Here is a 17242-nt window from a genome sequence, read left to right on the forward strand (position 1 = left end):
CACCATACTCTTGTTGTTGGACCTTGTTCAAGTGAGCATTGATGTTTTTCCGCACCATCTCCCACTCATTCCAAGATTTCTTTGTTGCAAGCAATCCTCCCAATACAACAATTGCAAGAGGTAAACCTCCACATTTCTTCAACATTTCCTTTCCTAACATCTCAAATTCGTTTGAACAAGCATGAGACTCCATCTTATTTGCCGGGAATGCTTTCCTTTTGAAAAGCTTCCAACTTTCATCGCCTGTAAGAAGTGGGACCTCTATTGGCGAGCTACGAGGATCAGCAATCATAGCAACTTCCTTGTTGCGTGTTGTGAATAAGAGCTTGCTTCCCTCATTTCCTTTGGGAAAAGCAGGTTTAAGGCTATCCCAATCCTCGCATCTCCATATATCATCAAAAACTACCAAATATCGTTTTTCTTTCAAGACATCATAAAGCTTTTCAACCAATTCATCTTCTTTGAGTTTATCGATTAACTCTCTGTCTTTTATTGAAGGAGACAGAACCTTTATCAAGACTCCATGGAGAACCTCTCTCGGCTTGCATTGTTGGGATATGAAAGCCCAAGCACAACAATCAAAATATTTCTTCACATCATTGTGGTTATATACTTTCTTCGCTAGAGTGGTCTTACCTATGCCCCCCATGCCCACAATGGAAACAACATGGAGGCTGTCCTCTTTCTTCATTAATTGATCCATAACATCCCTCGTGTTAACCTCCAAGCTGACAACACCATCTTCTTCAACATGTGGGTATGATCTTCTTAACCGGCGTTGCATCTCAGCAGCAGAATTAGAGCCCTCTCCTTCTCCTGATATCCCATAAACCGGAAGAGTTTTCGAGATGTCCCCAAGCTTGGTTCGAATAGCATTGACCTCCCTCCCGATTTTGTGAGTACTGGAAAGGGTTGTAAATCTCTTGATGATCCCACAGAAGCCTCCTCGATGTGCAACTTTAAGAATATAAGAGTCTATAACATCTTCAGCATCATAAGCAAGATCTCGGATTTCCCTCACCCGAGTTCGGAGGCGTTCATCTTGTTCCTGCTTACGGTCCACATCTTTCAAGAAGCTCTTCATCCGCTCCAGTTCATCCTTTAGGCTCTCAACTTCTTCTTTCACATCATTCAAGAAAAGGGCTTCATGAATGAGTAAATCTGCAATTCTTTCAATGGCAAGCGAGACGATTGACTCTGCCATTTTTCTTTCGAAGGCAAGACAGATGGAAATGCAGTATGGCTGAATTTGAAAGAACAAAATGGTTAATTGCACAAGTCGAAGGGTTTTGCAGGAGAAAAAGAAATCAGGCCGTATCAACAATTTCTACACAATTTTCTGAATTTCTACATGTATTAGCTTCAGCTGGGTACCTATACTTGCTAAGTTGATATTCTTTTCTTCACATTGGACAAGGAAAAGCAAAAGGGCAAAGATTCTCTTTCCTTTACTTTGTTTTCCAGTAACTGGATAAGCAAAAGGGCAAAGTATTTCTTATTCTTTACTTTATTCTCCACTAATTTTGTCCCACAAATTCAATAGAATTCGATCCCATACAGGAAGGAAGAAGCATAGGTAATTATCAAACTCTGTTTGAATAAGATTCAATCGTCAATTACTTGTTGTTGGTGTTTTGATGAACTGATATAATCCGAGCCTGGCATGCAATAGCAAGGAAAATTGCTTGAGCATTTTTACTGTACCACTCTTATCTTATCTTTCATCATGATAAAAACAAAAACATCATTTTTACTGTATAGGTAATTATCTTTCATCATCTGATTGATTTACTTTGTTTAAGCATCAAGCATATCATACTAGGGTTGGAATGACAAAAACAAAATCATTTGCAGTTGTCTTTTGAAAGCTTGATGTCTTAGTCGTGTTGCCAGAATTAACAAATACTGCAACTATCATGGAAGTTACGTTACTCTTTTAACTCCATTAATCCAACCATCTTGAAAACTGAGACAGCCTTCAGCAACAACAGTTTGTCGTGAATACCAAAGAGAAGTTGCCATCCTAAGAATGAAGAGTAGAGATGAATTGATGGTCTTCATTGATCTCACGACATCACCCATAGTCAGATGCAAAGGAAGCAGTTCTACAAGGACGACCTAGTCGATCAAACAAGACATCAAAGTCTTGTTTAGCATTTGCCTTTGATTCTCAAACCGTAACTTTTGACAGTCAATTCAATGTCAAAAACATTAACATTTGGCATTGCGCTGGCTTCCAAACTCCAGGTTTTAGCGGCCAAACTCAATGTCAAGCACATCATAGAGTTGCAGAACAGAGGAAAAAAAAAAACAGGGAGACCAGTAATGAATCATTGTTCCTAAAATCGACATGCTTATGTGCATAAGGAGACATGACAGTAAATTTATAACAACATTGTTGGAACTTGGGTTTAAAATCCCGGAAATTGCAATGCTTGAATTACTACTTTCCACCATCAGGCTATCTGCAGACTTGTCTTGAAGAGGAATGAACAAGGATAGAGCTTTGAAATTTTGCAGAATTAAAAGAATGGCAAGCCATTGTTCACATAGCCGATAGAACCAATGAGATTCATAGTATTATACCAAAAAGATGAACAAAGAGAACAAACCATACAACACAAGAACAAGAACTGCAAATTTCAAATAACAAACATGGAATACAGATTGATACAAATTATTAGTAATGCCAAAATAAATGAAAACAACATCATAAAGATAACAGTAAGACAATTACAGTGGCGTTGTCTTGCAACAAATTAATGTCCAAATCACATGGAAAGATAGCCATTTGAGTGCTGATTGCTCATAAAATTCAGCCATCGTTTCTTCAGACCTGCCAAGTCAATCCATAACCATGTTCATGTTTATTGTTTTAAGATAATAATATAACAAAAACAGAGAATAAATTGACATAATTTGTTATGGAAAGTATAGACTCAAATGAAAAGAGAAGAGATTTATGGTAGAAATAACAAACTCACCACAACAAAATTACAAGTTCATCAGTTCAGCGAATCCACGTATCAATGATTCGGATGGAGAGTACATGGCGCACTTTATAAAAATCCTCTCCTTCCCTTCCCTCTATAACTTGAATCCTTTTTACCAGTGCTTTCCTCATCCCTTTTAATTTCAATTCCTGAAGAGTAGTGATATACCTCAACCCCTCTGGAAACATCTTCATGCGAGGAACACAAGTCAAATGTAAGCTACGAAGACATGGCATTGCCCCTTCTTCCATTTGCCACTCTTTTAAATCTAATGAATATATGTGAAGAGAATCAAGTTGAGGAAACCCATTAGCAGAGCATGACATTTTAGTCCCCCTATATGATGAAGACCCTAAGCAGAGAATCCTCAAATGAGGTAGCTTTTCTAGCACAGGCATTGGGTCTTGATTAATGTGCGACTCCCACAAAGTCAACTTGCTGATGTTTGTCGGAAGAAATTTCAAAACGTGATGGCTCGAATGTGGGTCTTCCTGTATTCTCCCATGTAAGAATAGTTTGTAGAGGTGGTGACATTGAGGAAGTTGCTCCAATGTTGGAAATGGAATTGGTTCCCCTAACCTCATGTGCAATGATCGAAGGCGGTCTAATCCAAAACTAGGGGATCTTAGGATAGTCTCGACATCTTTTGATCTCATAAACTGTATCCCTAAACTCCGAATATTTGTCAGCTTGAGCAGTGCATTGTTTTTAGTCAAACTCTCAACCCTTATGTACTTCATAGTTTCAATATTTTCTAAAGTGTTTGCTTGGCAAAACCCTTTTATTTTATGCCACTCGCGGGATCCATACTTTTTGAATCCATGGTAGTAGTTTAGTAGAAAATGCCTCAGGCGTCCCAACTTAGACAAGACATTAGGAATTTTCACTAAAAATTCCACTTGGATTGATAAAGTGTGTAAATTTTTCAATTTGCCAATAGAACGTGGCAAGACCAACTTCCTGCATTTTAAACTGAAGTACCTTAAATGAAAGAGAGAACCAATTTCACTTGGTATAATCCATGAACCAACCTCTCTCAAGAGTTTCAGGATCCTTAGGAATTTAAAACTATTGCATTTTGATATGTGTAGTCTTATCAATTGCTCATCTTGAAAGAGTAAAAGAGAACATAAGTTGGGACATTTTCCCTTCAAGGAAACATACCTTTTGCTAGGATGAACAACAATTCTACGCATCTTGGATACAGCAGCAACAGTTAGATCGAGAGAACGATTCTCGTTTCCATTCATCGGTGGCTGAATAATCCCAAAGAAATTCTCCTCTCGAGCTTTTGACACACACAAATCTCTTAAGAGATCATGAATACAACATGTCTTCACACTTGCCTTTGTATGATTCCTTCTGCCAACTTGAACCAAACATCTATTTGTTAGCTCTTCTAGGTATTGTTCAGCTACATCCTCCATCAACATTTCTCCTCCTTCCAATGATGGAGAAATAAAACCTTCAGCAATCCATAGTCTAACTAATTCTTTTTTTGAAATCTCTAAATCTTCTAGATAATGATCAAGATATAAAAAGCATGGTTTTAAATGAAAGGGCAACTCATTGTAGCTTAAAGCCAAAATCTCAGGAACTCCGCCATACTCTTGTCGCTGGTCCTTGTTCAAGTATGCATTGATGTTTTTCTGCACCATCTCCCACTCATTCCATGACTTCTTTGTTGCAAGTAAGCCTCCCAATACAACAATTGCTAGAGGTAAACCTCCACATTTCTTCAACATCTCCTTTCCTAACATCTCAAATTCTTTTGAACAAGCATGGGCCTCCATCTTATTTTCTGAGAATGCTTTGCTTTTGAAAAGTTTCCAACTCTCGTCATCTGTAAGAAGTGGGAGCTCTACTGGGGAGCTGCATGGGTCAACAAGCAGAGCAACTTTCTTCTTGCGTGTCGTTAATAACAGCTTGCTTCCTTCTTTTCCTTTCGGAAAAGCAGGTTTAAGACTATCCCAATCTTTATAACTCCATATATCATCGAGAACCACCAAATATCGTTTTTCTTTTAAAACATCATAAAGCTTTTCAACCAATTCATCCTCTTTGAGTTTATCGATTAGCTTTCTTTCTTTTCGAGAAGGAGAAAGAACCTTTTAATCAAGACTCCATTGGAATAACCGTCTTGTAAGCATTGTTGGATATGAAAACTCCGACGCTTTCGACAACAAGTCATAAATGTCTTTTCACATGTTGTTGATTATATAGCCTCTTGCAAGAGTGGCGCTTACCTAGGCCTTCCCACGCCCACTATGGAACAACATGGGTCTGTCCTCTTTCTCTCATTAATTGATCCATAACATCCCTTGTGCTAAGCTCCAGTGCTGAAACATTCATCTTCATTCAACATGTGGGTTACGTGTTCTTCTTAACCGACGCTATACTCCCATCAGTGGATATTAAAGCCCCTCCTTCTCCTGATACTCCCATTAATCCGGTGATACGTCTCGTCTTGAGATGTCCCCAAGCTTGTTTTGAATAGGCTTTTGACCTGCTTCCCAATTTTGTGAGTTGAAAGTGTTGTAAACCTCTTGATGATCTCATGGAAGCCTCCTCCATGTGCAACTTCAAGAATATAAGAGTCTATAACATCTTCAGCATCATAAGCAAGATCTCTGATTTCTCTCACCCGAGTGCAAAGACGTTCATCTTGTTCCTGCTTACGGTCTACATCTTTCAAGAAGCTCTTCATCCGCTATAGTTCAGACTTTAGGTTCTCAACTTCTTGTTTGACATCATTCAAGAAAAGGGCTTCATGAATGTGTAAATCTGCGAGTCTTTCAATGGCAAGGGAGACGATAGCCTCAGCCATTCTTCTTTCAAAAACAAGACAATGAAATGCTACAGGGTGGAAAGACTGAAAAGGTTAATTGGGCAAGTTAATGGGTTCTGCTAATTAATTAAATATACTTTAGTCAATATTTGTGACTCCCATTTAACATTGATTAACTCAATTTCTTCCATCTGTTTGAATTGCAGCACAAACGAAGCACAAACCCCAAAGCCTCAATAAAGTCAAAACAATGAGGAAGTCCTCCCTTTGAATAACTTGTTGGTCCTTGATGGTTTTTCAACAAAAAGAATATGGACTTATTATTTAGTATATTAATTTTTGAGGATTCATTTCTACAAATATTGACTAAAGTATGATATATAAATTAAATGATGGATGATAATTATTTACTATATTTAAAATGATAAGTATTTTTATTCATGGAGGAAACATTTTCTAAAATCTCGATAAAGAATTGTCATATGTTTTTTTAATTATAATTAAATATTAATAAAATTAATATAATTGTTCAATGGACACGTATCAATTACATAAGTTCTGCTAATCCTACTTTTTAATATGTTTACATATGACTTTTCTTAAGATTTATATTCAATTTCAAAGTTAAATATTTCTTTTTAAATTTAAACTCCTACACCATAACTTAGAATTCAAAACAATACTATTTATCAATAAAATAATAATTTGATAAAAAAATCGGCACATAGTACAAGAAATGACAAAATTTAAAAGGAAAAGATACCTTGGTTGGTTTTTTCCTAATATAATTTTAAAAATACTATATTTTTTCCCATTTTTGGCTTTTTATTCTTAATATTAAAAAAAGTAAAAAGAAAATAAGAAAAAAGCCCACTCAAGAAAATGGGGGCCCAACAGAGGCCCAAATCCACAACCCAATTTCACTATACCTATCTTTCCTGACCCTAAACGCTTATACATCAATTTACCGTCTATAAACATCAGCCGCTCTATATATAAATTCCCCAAATCTTAACCCTAATTAGGGTTTAAGTTCTCTCTCTTGCAGTGGCCTTTATCAGGACCGAAACGAAAGGCTTCAGCTTCCAAATCGGAAAAAATGGTGAAGGGACGCCAAGAGAGCGAGTCAGGTCCCCTTTGATCTCTTCATTTCCACTTTCAAAACCCCTTTTTTTTTTCAAATTCCCATTTTAAGCTAGATTTAACTTACTCTTTTCATTTTTAATTGTTTTGTTGTTTCCGATTTGCAGACTCTATGTAAGAGGAACCATCTTGGGTTACAAGAGGTAATTAAAAATGTTACCTTTTTATTGGCTTTCGTTTTATTTTATTTTGTTGATTTTAAAGATTTTTATTGGGAATTAGGGAGATTTTTTTAAGGAAATTGGATATTTTGCTAAAAGTTTGACGAAAGCTAGCTGTTTTAATTTATGTGGCTGCTGAGAAATATCGAAGAAAAGAAAAAAAAGTTGAAATCTTTATATTTTTGTTTATTTGTTGTAAAAAGAGTAAAGGAAACAAGAATTGAGTTGCATTTATTGGGAGAAGTTGGGTAATTTTTTGGCTATAGGGTCAGGCCAGTGACTTCCCTTTGGTGAACGTAAATTAGGTGTTGGGAGACAAAGGGTGTGATTGAAAGTTGTTGGTTGTGTTATAGAAGAGAATGTACTTGCTTTAAATGAGGGCTTAGGGTTATCTTTTGTTTTGTGAAATGTTGAAGTGAGGTGCAGAAGTGGAAATTGATGTTAGTGTTTTTCTTTTTTTGGTTGGTGCTTATCATTTGTTGGTGGTGGGTGGTTAGGTCGAAGTCGAACCAGTATACAAACACTTCATTGATCCAGATTGAGGGAGTTAACAGCAAGGAGGAAGTAGCTTGGTACTGTGGCAAGCGTATGGCCTACATTTACAAGGCTAAGGTGAAGAAGAATGGCTCTCATTATCGTTGCATTTGGGGAAAGGTTACTAGACCTCATGGTAACAGTGGTGTTATTCGTGCTAAGTTCAAGTCTAACCTTCCCCCTAAATCCATGGTAAGTGTGTTATTGTTGTTTTTTAATGGGTTTATGTTTTGTTTTTTATCTTACATGTATCATTTGGTTCCTTTGCAGGGAGATAAAGTTAGAGTCTTCATGTACCCCAGCAATATATGAGGTAATATTGACTTTCTAGTTTATTATTTTCTTAGTTCTTTTGTAGGTTCTTGAGTTTGCAGCTTGTTTTGAGGTGTCTGTTTGTATGCGATGAATCTTCTTTCAGTTTTAGAAAGTAACTTTCTGTTTTAACATTTGCTGCTTTACAGACAAGTTAATCTTTAGGTTTTATTCATTCTTAGGTGCTTTTTTTTTTGTCTTTGTGACAGTTTTAATTTTGGTGTCTATATCTAGCAATCTGTGCAAATCTTACTTTGGCAATATTTATAATGATTCATACATTCTTTTTGCATGAACTCGAAGCGATTTGTATGGCATAATTCATTATGAAACTGCTACATTACCTGTTTGGCATAATTCAGCTCTACTAATTGTTTTGCTGTTGTTGCGTTCTGCTTGTGTCTTTGCAATCTTCGTTGTTGCTGTGGTTAACACAATTTGTTATCTTTTGTTTTGGTGCATGCAATTTATCTGTTAACCTTGTTTACCCTCTACTAAATATGTATTGTTCCTCTTTCTCTGCAGTTGTCTAGATGCCAGATGGAGTTCAATTGATGACTCGAGTGACTCTGGATTTTCACTTTGTTCTTATAAACTTAGTTAAATTGTTGTGTGTTTTGGAGCAGTCATTTTGTTTGTTTAGGATGGTGGATGAGACTCTGCGTTTCTTTACATATTTCTATCAAGGATTTTCCACCTATTTCTTCCTTACCTTTGACGTTTTGGGTAATCAATCATTTATGGAACTGAAAAGCAACTTTGATCTACTGGAGCATGTATCATAATCTATTTTGGCCTTAACAACTTCATTCATTTCTTCCAAAAGCATGCATGATAATCATTTCTTCCCGGTCCCAAGTAGGATAATCGAATGAGGACATTGATGGTATTGGTATCATTGTAGGAGTTCTATTTGTGATTAAATCCGGAAGCTTGATTTATACTCAGTTAAAAATGGTGGGTTGATCTCTAAACAAGCTGATGAAAGTGACCTTGTAATCAGGCTGCAGAAAGCATGTGATTGAAGTACTGTTGTTTTTCATGGTTCTTGAGGAAATCATGTTTTCATGGAAACAGTTGGGAGATCAAGTATGCATGACGCCCTGCAACCATGAATCAAAGGAAGGTACAGGTAAAGAAATGCAGGAAAGAGGAGCTAGGAAAACGTATGCTAACAGGCTTAAAGAAAAGTGGTAGCACAGAATTTGAGGAGTCCAGCAGTGCAAATTTTGATTGACATTCACAAGCTACTCTCCCATGGTAGCTAAAGATGGGAGCTTTGGATCAAAGCATGCTCTTTGCCACTACCTGAAAATTGTCATGGCAGATGATATGGTGTCTAAAGCATGTTCTCTCCCTCACGTTCCATTCGCTGCAAGGAAAAAAAGGAGAAAAAAACCTATTAGTATTTATTTATCAAAGTTTGATATAAAATTTTTCGCTTGAAATGATATAGTTATTCAAATATAAATATAAAGGGTTAGAAATTCAACTAAAATAGATCATGAGAATATTTAAACACGAAAACCGAATAACATTAAATATCTGTAAAATTTTTAACAATGAAATGAGCTGGTTATTCCAATATTGAAAATAAATATTTCAATTCTAGTAAAACAAGCTTAGAGAAGATATAAACACGAAAATTATATAAAATTAAATGTCATAAAATCTTTTATAGTAAAATAATATACTTATTCAAATATCGAAAATAAAGATTGATTGAATTAGAATGATAATAAAAAGTAACGGAACAAAGTTAAACTCTCGTAAGATAAGTCGAGAAAGGATCTAAACACGAAAATCATATATGTTTTTATTGTGTAATACAAATCTTAACAAATATATACATGCAAAGGTGTAGGTGACAAAAGGACTAGAGAGGGGGTAGGGCAAATTCCAATTAGACAAAAGAAATTTGGTAGAAGATTAGGCTGGCAACGAGAGTTGCATTACGCCTTATCATACACCTTCTTTGTCTGCTAACTCTATTTATATATTAGTACATTTTATGCACGTGGAAACTACTAAATATTCCATGAATAATAATATAAATTGAAGTATATTCAACAAATTTTTTATTTGATCTCATCAGAAAAATAATAATCGGATGATTAAATTATGATTATTATTATTCGTTTAATATGATACTAGTTGATAATAAAAACGATATCTTTTTAATTTAGTAGGTAAAGATATTCTTTCAAAACCTAATAATCTCTTAAATATATATACCCTTAGGTATACTCACTAGCATAATTGAAAGGTTAAGGACAAAATTTGTAGGTCAAATTGAATTTCATAATCCCTAGTCCCAACCAATGTTATATTAAAAGAAAAAACCAACTAATTAATAGAAAAATAGAGATTAAATCGGATTTCGAGTTTGAAAATCTGATTTTTTATGTCTATTTTGATATAACATCGGATAAGAAATATCTTTTATTTTTAACGCTTTTTGTTTTTAAAGTAGTTTTAAATATTAATTTAATAAATGTAACTGCAAAGTGCACAAGCTTTAATTATTATAGCATTTAATTGAACTAAAAAGAAAAGCAAGACAAAGACTTTACATGTTACAAATTCTTGATTGAGATTGGAGCTTCTAGCTCATTTTATTATTGGGTTTGAGTTTTGATAGAGGTATATTTTTAGATTGTATTCCTAAATTCTTAATATAAGAATATTTATAAAGTAAAAATTAATATGAAATATGAAATTCGTAATTTGATAAATTCGATGAAACCGTAAAATTTTTCGAGAAATTTTCTAATCTAAAATTCTACTCAAAACAAAATTTCTTACCAACTGTAACGAATATTGCCATAATGACACGCATATGTAAAAAAAAATTTATCAAAACGAAAAATAAAATTACGTATTTTTTTTTATAAAACTCAAACTGAAAAGAAAGAACGAAAATAAAAAACTTGGAAACTAGAGTGACAAATTCCAATTACATGTAAGCAATTATTTTAATATCCAATAGGTTGGCTTTGGCCTTTTAAAGATTTTTCAAGTAAATTACATGCATGTATGTGGAGAATTGTTGATAATCCGACTTGGTCTCCATAATTAAGCCGGCTTCACCCTCTTTGTTGTTGCCTTAATTAAACAAAAGATTGCATGGAAATCCAATTTTGCAATTAATTTTATCTAGTTATATCATTTAATGATTATATTTGGGAAAAAAATCCAAAACTAAAGAAATCTTAGGGTCATAGGCTAAGTGTTGATTTGGTCAGACCAAAAAGGGTATGTTCATTGCATGATCCAATATTATAGCAAATGGGGATTCACATCACATGGGGTCACATTCACATAATCTTAAGAATTTAATTAAAAAATAAATAAATTAAAGGCTGCATTTGGACCGACCTTTGCACCAAACCTTTGTTTACTTGGTATACTCTTCTAAATGTGTTAGGCTATTTTTCCATAGACTATGGTCCAAGTTATGGAATTGGCCAAAGGTGTGATATTGACACATATATCATGCACTCGGTTTTTTACTCAATTTGACTTGCAAACACATTTAGGAAGACAAATTTCGATTTTATTATTTCAGGTTTTGAATTTCGATCCCTTATATGCAAATTATCTCACTCGATATTATCTCTCATATAAACAAAAAAAAAAGGAAGTATTTTTTTAAATAGTACATCGTAATTACACACGAATAATATATAAACTATGTAATATCTTAACTTAATTAATTAACTATTTTTTGTAATTGTTTTTTTTAAAAAAACTATTTTTAGTAATTAAGCTACACATGTAGCTTAACTTAAATATATCATATACTATACATGTATATATATGTTTAAATTTGAAAGAAATAAAATACTATTAAATTTGGCAATTGTTACTTTCTAGCAAAAAGAATAATCTTTATTTTTTTTAAAAAAAAATTCTTACTTTACTTATTTTTCTAAATTGAAATTAAAATTTTGATCTTAGAAAAAAGGAAAATAATATCAATAGATTTTGTGCACCGTAAAAAATTTGACATATATCTACACGAACCTTATAAATAAATGAAATAGTAGAGGTAAGATATTTTTATTTAAATGATTTTAAATTTATCGAATCTTAAAAGTAAACATAAAATTTATGAAACGAAAGAAGATTTATATACACTAAATTTTGATTATTAACTCAAGATATGAAAGGAAAGTTCATACCTCTTACCCTAAATCATTACATTAATTAGTACAAAAATTTTCTTAAACGTTTTACAAGTCAAAGTCTCCTTTTCTTATACCATACATTTCCCACCATTAACATTTGACCTTTCAAGCAACCCTCCAAATAATTAAAAAACAAAAACAAAATACTTAAAATAAAATAATTACAAAAATAAAATAACCCATTCGATAATTAATAAAATTAAATAAAATAACATAAAAAAAACAAAAACACAGACGCGTTTACCTCCTCTGCTTTAAAATCCGTTGTCCCTCTTCTTTCTTCTTCTCTGAGAGAAATTTGCAGAGAGGCAGGCACATTCTTTTCCTTTGGTCTTCCTCAAAACCCGAAAGGTTTTTTTTTTAAAAAAGAAGGAAAATTGAAATTCTATTTGTTGTTCTGTTTTGGGTTCGTTTATTTTGTAATGAGAAACTTGTATCAGATCCATGGAAGCTAATTCCATCGAATCATCTGAAAAGAATCCTTTTTCTCAACAAAAAAAACCCATAATTTTCCAAGCTCAAACCAGATCCACCTTCATATAATCCCAATTTCCTTCCTTTCGTCAACACCCACTGTTTTTAACCGCAGAATAAAGATACCCAGATCTTCAAAACCCCCAGAAGGACCATGAAGAACCAATCGAAATTGTTCACGATCGGGCTGGTAACGGCCTGGTACTCGTCCAACATTGGTGTCTTGTTGTTAAACAAATATTTACTAAGCAATTACGGTTTCAAATACCCAATCTTTTTAACCATGTGTCACATGACAGCTTGTTCCTTGTTAAGCTACATCGCAATTGCATGGATGAAGATGGTTCCCATGCAGACCATTCGATCTAGGGTTCAGTTTTTCAAGATCTCGGCTTTGAGTTTGGTCTTTTGTGTGTCGGTGGTGTTTGGAAATATCTCTTTGAGGTTCCTGCCGGTTAGTTTTAACCAGGCTATTGGGGCTACGACGCCTTTTTTTACGGCAGTTTTCGCTTACTTGATGACATTCAAGAGGGAGGCTTGGCTTACTTATCTTACCCTGGTTCCTGTTGTTACTGGGGTTATCATTGCCAGTGGGGTATGTATTTGGATAATTTTTGTTTATTTTTTATTGGTTAATGAAACGGTTAGCTTATCTTTCTGGAAATTGGTTGGCTTTGTTCTGTTGGTTTGATATCATTTTTAAGTCATGATAGAGGGGTTAATGAACATTATAGCTTTGTTTTATTGAGGATTTAATAGGAATGTGGAAATAGGGTTTGCTTTATTTTGTTGAAATTTGTATTAATGTGACTGCAAATTCTGTTGGTTATCTATTTTTTAATTGGTTAATGGAAATGGTAGGTTTCTTTTAGGCGGATTTGTTGAGGATTTGATCGAAATGTTTACATGAGTTTGCTTATTTTGTTCAAATATGTGTTCATTTGCTGATTTGTAAAGCTTTATATTTTTATTGGTTAATGTAAATATTAGCTTTTTTTTTATAATTTATGGAGGATTTGCATGGAATGTGGGAATGGATTTGCTTATTTTGTTGAATTTTGTTGAATTTGATGATTATAAGTGATAATTGAGAGGGAATTATGTGGGAATCTGATGGTGTTTCCCCCATATTATTGAGGCTAATATGATTATTTTTTTTGTGAGATGAGAGGTTCAAATTGTCGTCTAGTTGTAAAGAAGTGGATTCTTAAGAGTCATTTTGATTTCATGAGCATAATGTAGCCAAAAGAATGATTAGTAGTTGAAAGGATTACAATACCTTGAAGCTAGAATTATGATTTGTAAGTATTTCCTTTAAGCTCTACTCAGTTTGCTGAAACAACGAATGGAAAGAAAAGAACTGCAAGGTTTGAAAACTTAGATATCGTGTCATTTGGAACTTATGGGAACACCAAATTTTAGCCTGATTTTCGGAGGTTTGCCAATATCAATGATTACATTTGGTGGATTTCCTTCGTGGGATTCAAATAGAATGAAAACCTTGTTATTGTTATGATTCATCAGTCATCACTGCTTCTCTTAGAACTGCATCTTCTCCTCCTTTTCCTTTCTCTCCTTCCCCCTGCATTTCTTATTTTGTACATTTTGGTTGTGGCATTTAGAAGTATATGGTCTGGATTGTTGCCCTTCTTTTTGATTTGAAAATCTTCTAATTTTATTCTTTTAACTTTATAAATTTTAAATTTGTGTTCTGCACTATTCTTATTACATTATTTCATTTAACTAATCTACCTCATTTTTCTTACATGTCCATAGGGTGAACCAAGTTTCCATCTATTTGGATTTATCATGTGTGTTGCAGCTACAGCTGCTAGAGCTCTCAAGTCAGTTTTACAAGGCATTTTGCTTTCTTCTGAAGGGTGAGGAACTTTTATGCCTTATGCTTCTGCTTTATGGTTGATGGCTTAATTTTTATATATTTACTTTAGTTCAGAGACTAGAAATGGGTACTGAAAAATTCTTGTAAATGTATTTCAGAGAGAAGCTGAATTCCATGAACCTCCTTCTCTACATGGCTCCAATAGCTGTTGTATTTCTACTTCCTGCAACACTCATTATGGAAGAAAATGTGGTTGGTATCACCCTTGCCCTTGCCAGAGATGACATCAAGATCATTTGGTATCTACTATTCAATTCAGCACTAGCATATTTCGTGAATTTGACCAACTTTTTGGTCACGAAACACACCAGCGCCCTGACTTTGCAGGTATGAAATACCTGATACTTGTTGCAGGCTTTTCTTGACATTTTTCCCCATATTCCCTGGCTTTTAGGAATTTGCTACAGTTATTTTGTTTCTTTTTTAAGGAAGATAGAAGGTGAAGAGGATGGGTTGTTTAAATCTTTTATGTGGTATGAAATTAAAGTAACACATAAGTAGACTTATTAGAAAAGATCAAACAAGAAAGTGATGCTGAAGGTTTGACTGCTTTGAACTCCTATTAGTATGAGTTTAACCAATTTTAGTTGTTTAGAGAAACCAGCTTGGTTTCCATAAGTGTTTGACTTTAATTTATGCCTTTTTTTTTTAAAGACACTGAGATCTTTGCTCTTGCAGGTTCTAGGAAACGCAAAAGGAGCTGTAGCTGTGGTGGTTTCAATTTTAATTTTTAGAAATCCAGTCTCTGTTACTGGAATGCTTGGTTATTCACTAACAGTCTTTGGGGTTATACTCTACAGTGAAGCCAAGAAACGAAGCAAATGAGACATCATCCTTGGAACACCTTTATATGCCAGTGATCTTCATATATTTTGGTTCGATCATTGTGAGCACAGCGACAATGTTCAAAGAGGCAAGTTTGGGGCATGTGGTAGGATATAATGCCATGGATTTTGCGCCCTAGATTCTATTTTTTGTTTTCCCTGGAAGCCTGGGAAACTGGTTTTCTTTTGTATCGGCAACAGCTGCAGGATTTAGTAAAAAATTAGAGAACTTCCAATAAGTGACTGATTGGTCTCTATCATTCCCAGCTTGGGGTTGTAGAGGAATATCATTTTATGTTTTTTATTCTTTCAGGAAAGGGTTGTAGAATTGGTCTTTTACACAATCGATCTGTTATTAACATTTCTAATATTGATTAATTAATGGAAGAAAAAAAACTCATAAGTTTTACCATTTTGATGTTTAATGCTTTAATACAGTTTTCTTGTATGTTAATTATGGATGTCTGATGATGTGATCAATGCCATGAAGCCACTAGCAATATTCATGATGGCCATGATGACAATTTTCAAATCATCCTTTGTATTCACAAACTATTGGAAAACCATTGTTCCGTACATATCATCACTAAGTTCCTAACATCTGCACGTCCTCAATGTCTATAACTTCAACCTCTGCCCTGGCTTCTACTTGAGGCATAGTTTCATCAGTTCTGTCTCCTCTTTAGGCTTTATCTCAGGCTTAGGCTTTGTCTCCACCTTTGCCTCATTTTCATCATCCATGCCAATCGTTTCCAACTTCATTTCACCGGCCTCTTCGATTCAATCTCCTCCCAGGTTTGATCTTCATCTTAGGTTTTCTCTCTACTTTCTGCTTGGCCTCCGCTTTAGGTCCAGTACCCTCCTCTTCAATCTTGGGAGCCAAGTAGAACCCTGTGTAGTACAAGAATTGCAGGAAGGAGGAGCAGCTAAAGCTCATGAGCTTACTCTCAAACTACACAAACTTTGTTCCAATAAAAAAAAATGAAAGTTAAAACATACATGGGAAAATATATCTCATTGAATTCTCAATGGTTCTGAAACCCCAGGAGAGCCACACAGCTGGTATCGCACTCTTCTTTCAACGTTGGTTCGCTTGATAGATTACGGGCAAGGGTGGTCAAGTCTGGATCATCTTTGTGCTTGTCCCAGGCTGCTTCAAACTGTTGACCTTTGCATCTAAGATTACAGGAAAAAGAGAATTAGGGAAACGGGACTAGAGATTGTTTTAGAAAATTCTTGACAGAAATTGAACGAAATAGTATACGACGACTTACTGCTGAAGCATGATCAATATATCAAGAATATCTGTTCTAATTTCTTCACGTGCCGTTCTCAGTGCTGCCTCTTTGAATAATACAGTAAGTTCATCTACCAATCTGAACATTAGGGATGCAAACAAGATTGAATACCATAGAGAACAGAATCCAGGAAGTAAAATCAATTCAATTGAAAAATAAATTCTTTTAAGTTATCATACACAATTAAGAGACAGCAAGTGGCAAATTTATAGAATCTTCAAACCAGAGTTTGCAACAAACAGTAACTGGCAGGAAAAGGATTATAACTGGTTTTGTTATAAATTCCCCCCAAGAAGTTTAGAGAAGCTGAAGGTATGTCTAGAACGAATTTCAAAGAAAGCAATGAGGTTGATATCTTAAAATGAGGCAGAATTAAGTTTCCACATTCCATTTCAATTTTTATCATTTCAGCAATCATCGAGCACTGCTTTGTGAGACAAATTCAGTGTTAACATGCCATTTAAAACAATGGAACAAATTAAAGTTCTGTTCCAACTACAAAAGCACCTAACTATAAATCAAAAGCAAAGGTAGAGCATAGTTACCTAATTTACCTATCAATATATGGTGTGTTCCGTATCCATGTTAACCTAATAACTGTTTGGACCCGTTTGAGAATCTGCAG

General features: G+C 34.4%; 3 protein-coding genes, 1 long non-coding RNA gene and 2 pseudogenes across 6 annotated transcripts in view; 2 read left to right on the forward strand and 4 right to left on the reverse strand.

Annotated features, from left to right (window-relative positions):
• Positions 1–1426, reverse strand: part of LOC110425456 (putative disease resistance protein At1g50180) — a 2909-nt gene extending 1483 nt beyond the window's left edge. The window contains exon 1 of the mRNA XM_089785099.1: positions 4–1426. Within this exon, the coding sequence (XP_089641225.1) occupies positions 4–1204 (1201 nt within the window). The 5' untranslated portion in view covers positions 1205–1426. The remainder of the gene's footprint in view (positions 1–3) is intronic.
• A 1143-nt stretch (positions 1427–2569) lies between these two features.
• Positions 2570–5120, reverse strand: LOC149526609 (putative disease resistance RPP8-like protein 2; annotated as a pseudogene). Its single transcript, XR_016351787.1, has 2 exons — positions 2985–5120; positions 2570–2836 (listed from the first exon to the last, which is right to left on the reverse strand). The product of XR_016351787.1 is annotated as a putative disease resistance RPP8-like protein 2 (transcript).
• Positions 5121–5258: 138 nt separating this feature from the next.
• On the reverse strand, positions 5259–5820 carry LOC149526610 (putative disease resistance protein At1g50180; annotated as a pseudogene).
• A 1211-nt stretch (positions 5821–7031) lies between these two features.
• LOC110424954 (large ribosomal subunit protein eL33w) lies at positions 7032–8698 on the forward strand. The gene is made up of 4 exons (XM_021439681.2): positions 7032–7067; positions 7583–7811; positions 7890–7932; positions 8457–8698. The coding sequence occupies exons 2-3, from the start codon at positions 7674–7676 to the stop codon at positions 7929–7931; spliced, it is 180 nt and encodes a 59-aa protein (XP_021295356.2). The 5' UTR covers positions 7032–7067; positions 7583–7673; the 3' UTR covers position 7932; positions 8457–8698.
• A 3669-nt stretch (positions 8699–12367) lies between these two features.
• Positions 12368–15731, forward strand: LOC110424953 (putative sugar phosphate/phosphate translocator At3g11320). The gene is made up of 4 exons (XM_021439680.2): positions 12368–13190; positions 14372–14475; positions 14594–14822; positions 15174–15731. The coding sequence occupies exons 1-4, from the start codon at positions 12750–12752 to the stop codon at positions 15318–15320; spliced, it is 921 nt and encodes a 306-aa protein (XP_021295355.1). The 5' UTR covers positions 12368–12749; the 3' UTR covers positions 15321–15731.
• A 108-nt stretch (positions 15732–15839) lies between these two features.
• LOC110424955 (uncharacterized) lies at positions 15840–17242 on the reverse strand. Of its 2 annotated transcripts, none has more exons than XR_002445968.2 (4): positions 17172–17242; positions 16594–16695; positions 16319–16495; positions 15840–16210 (listed from the first exon to the last, which is right to left on the reverse strand). It is a non-coding gene; the product is annotated as an uncharacterized LOC110424955 (long non-coding RNA). The 2 variants fall into 2 exon arrangements; XR_002445969.2 differs by having other exon boundaries at positions 17163–17242.

Source organism: Theobroma umbraticum, unplaced genomic scaffold, assembly GCF_002168275.2.
Source record: "Theobroma umbraticum cultivar Fairchild unplaced genomic scaffold, ASM216827v3 scaffold_81.0, whole genome shotgun sequence".
Lineage (NCBI taxonomy): Eukaryota > Viridiplantae > Streptophyta > Magnoliopsida > Malvales > Malvaceae > Theobroma > Theobroma umbraticum.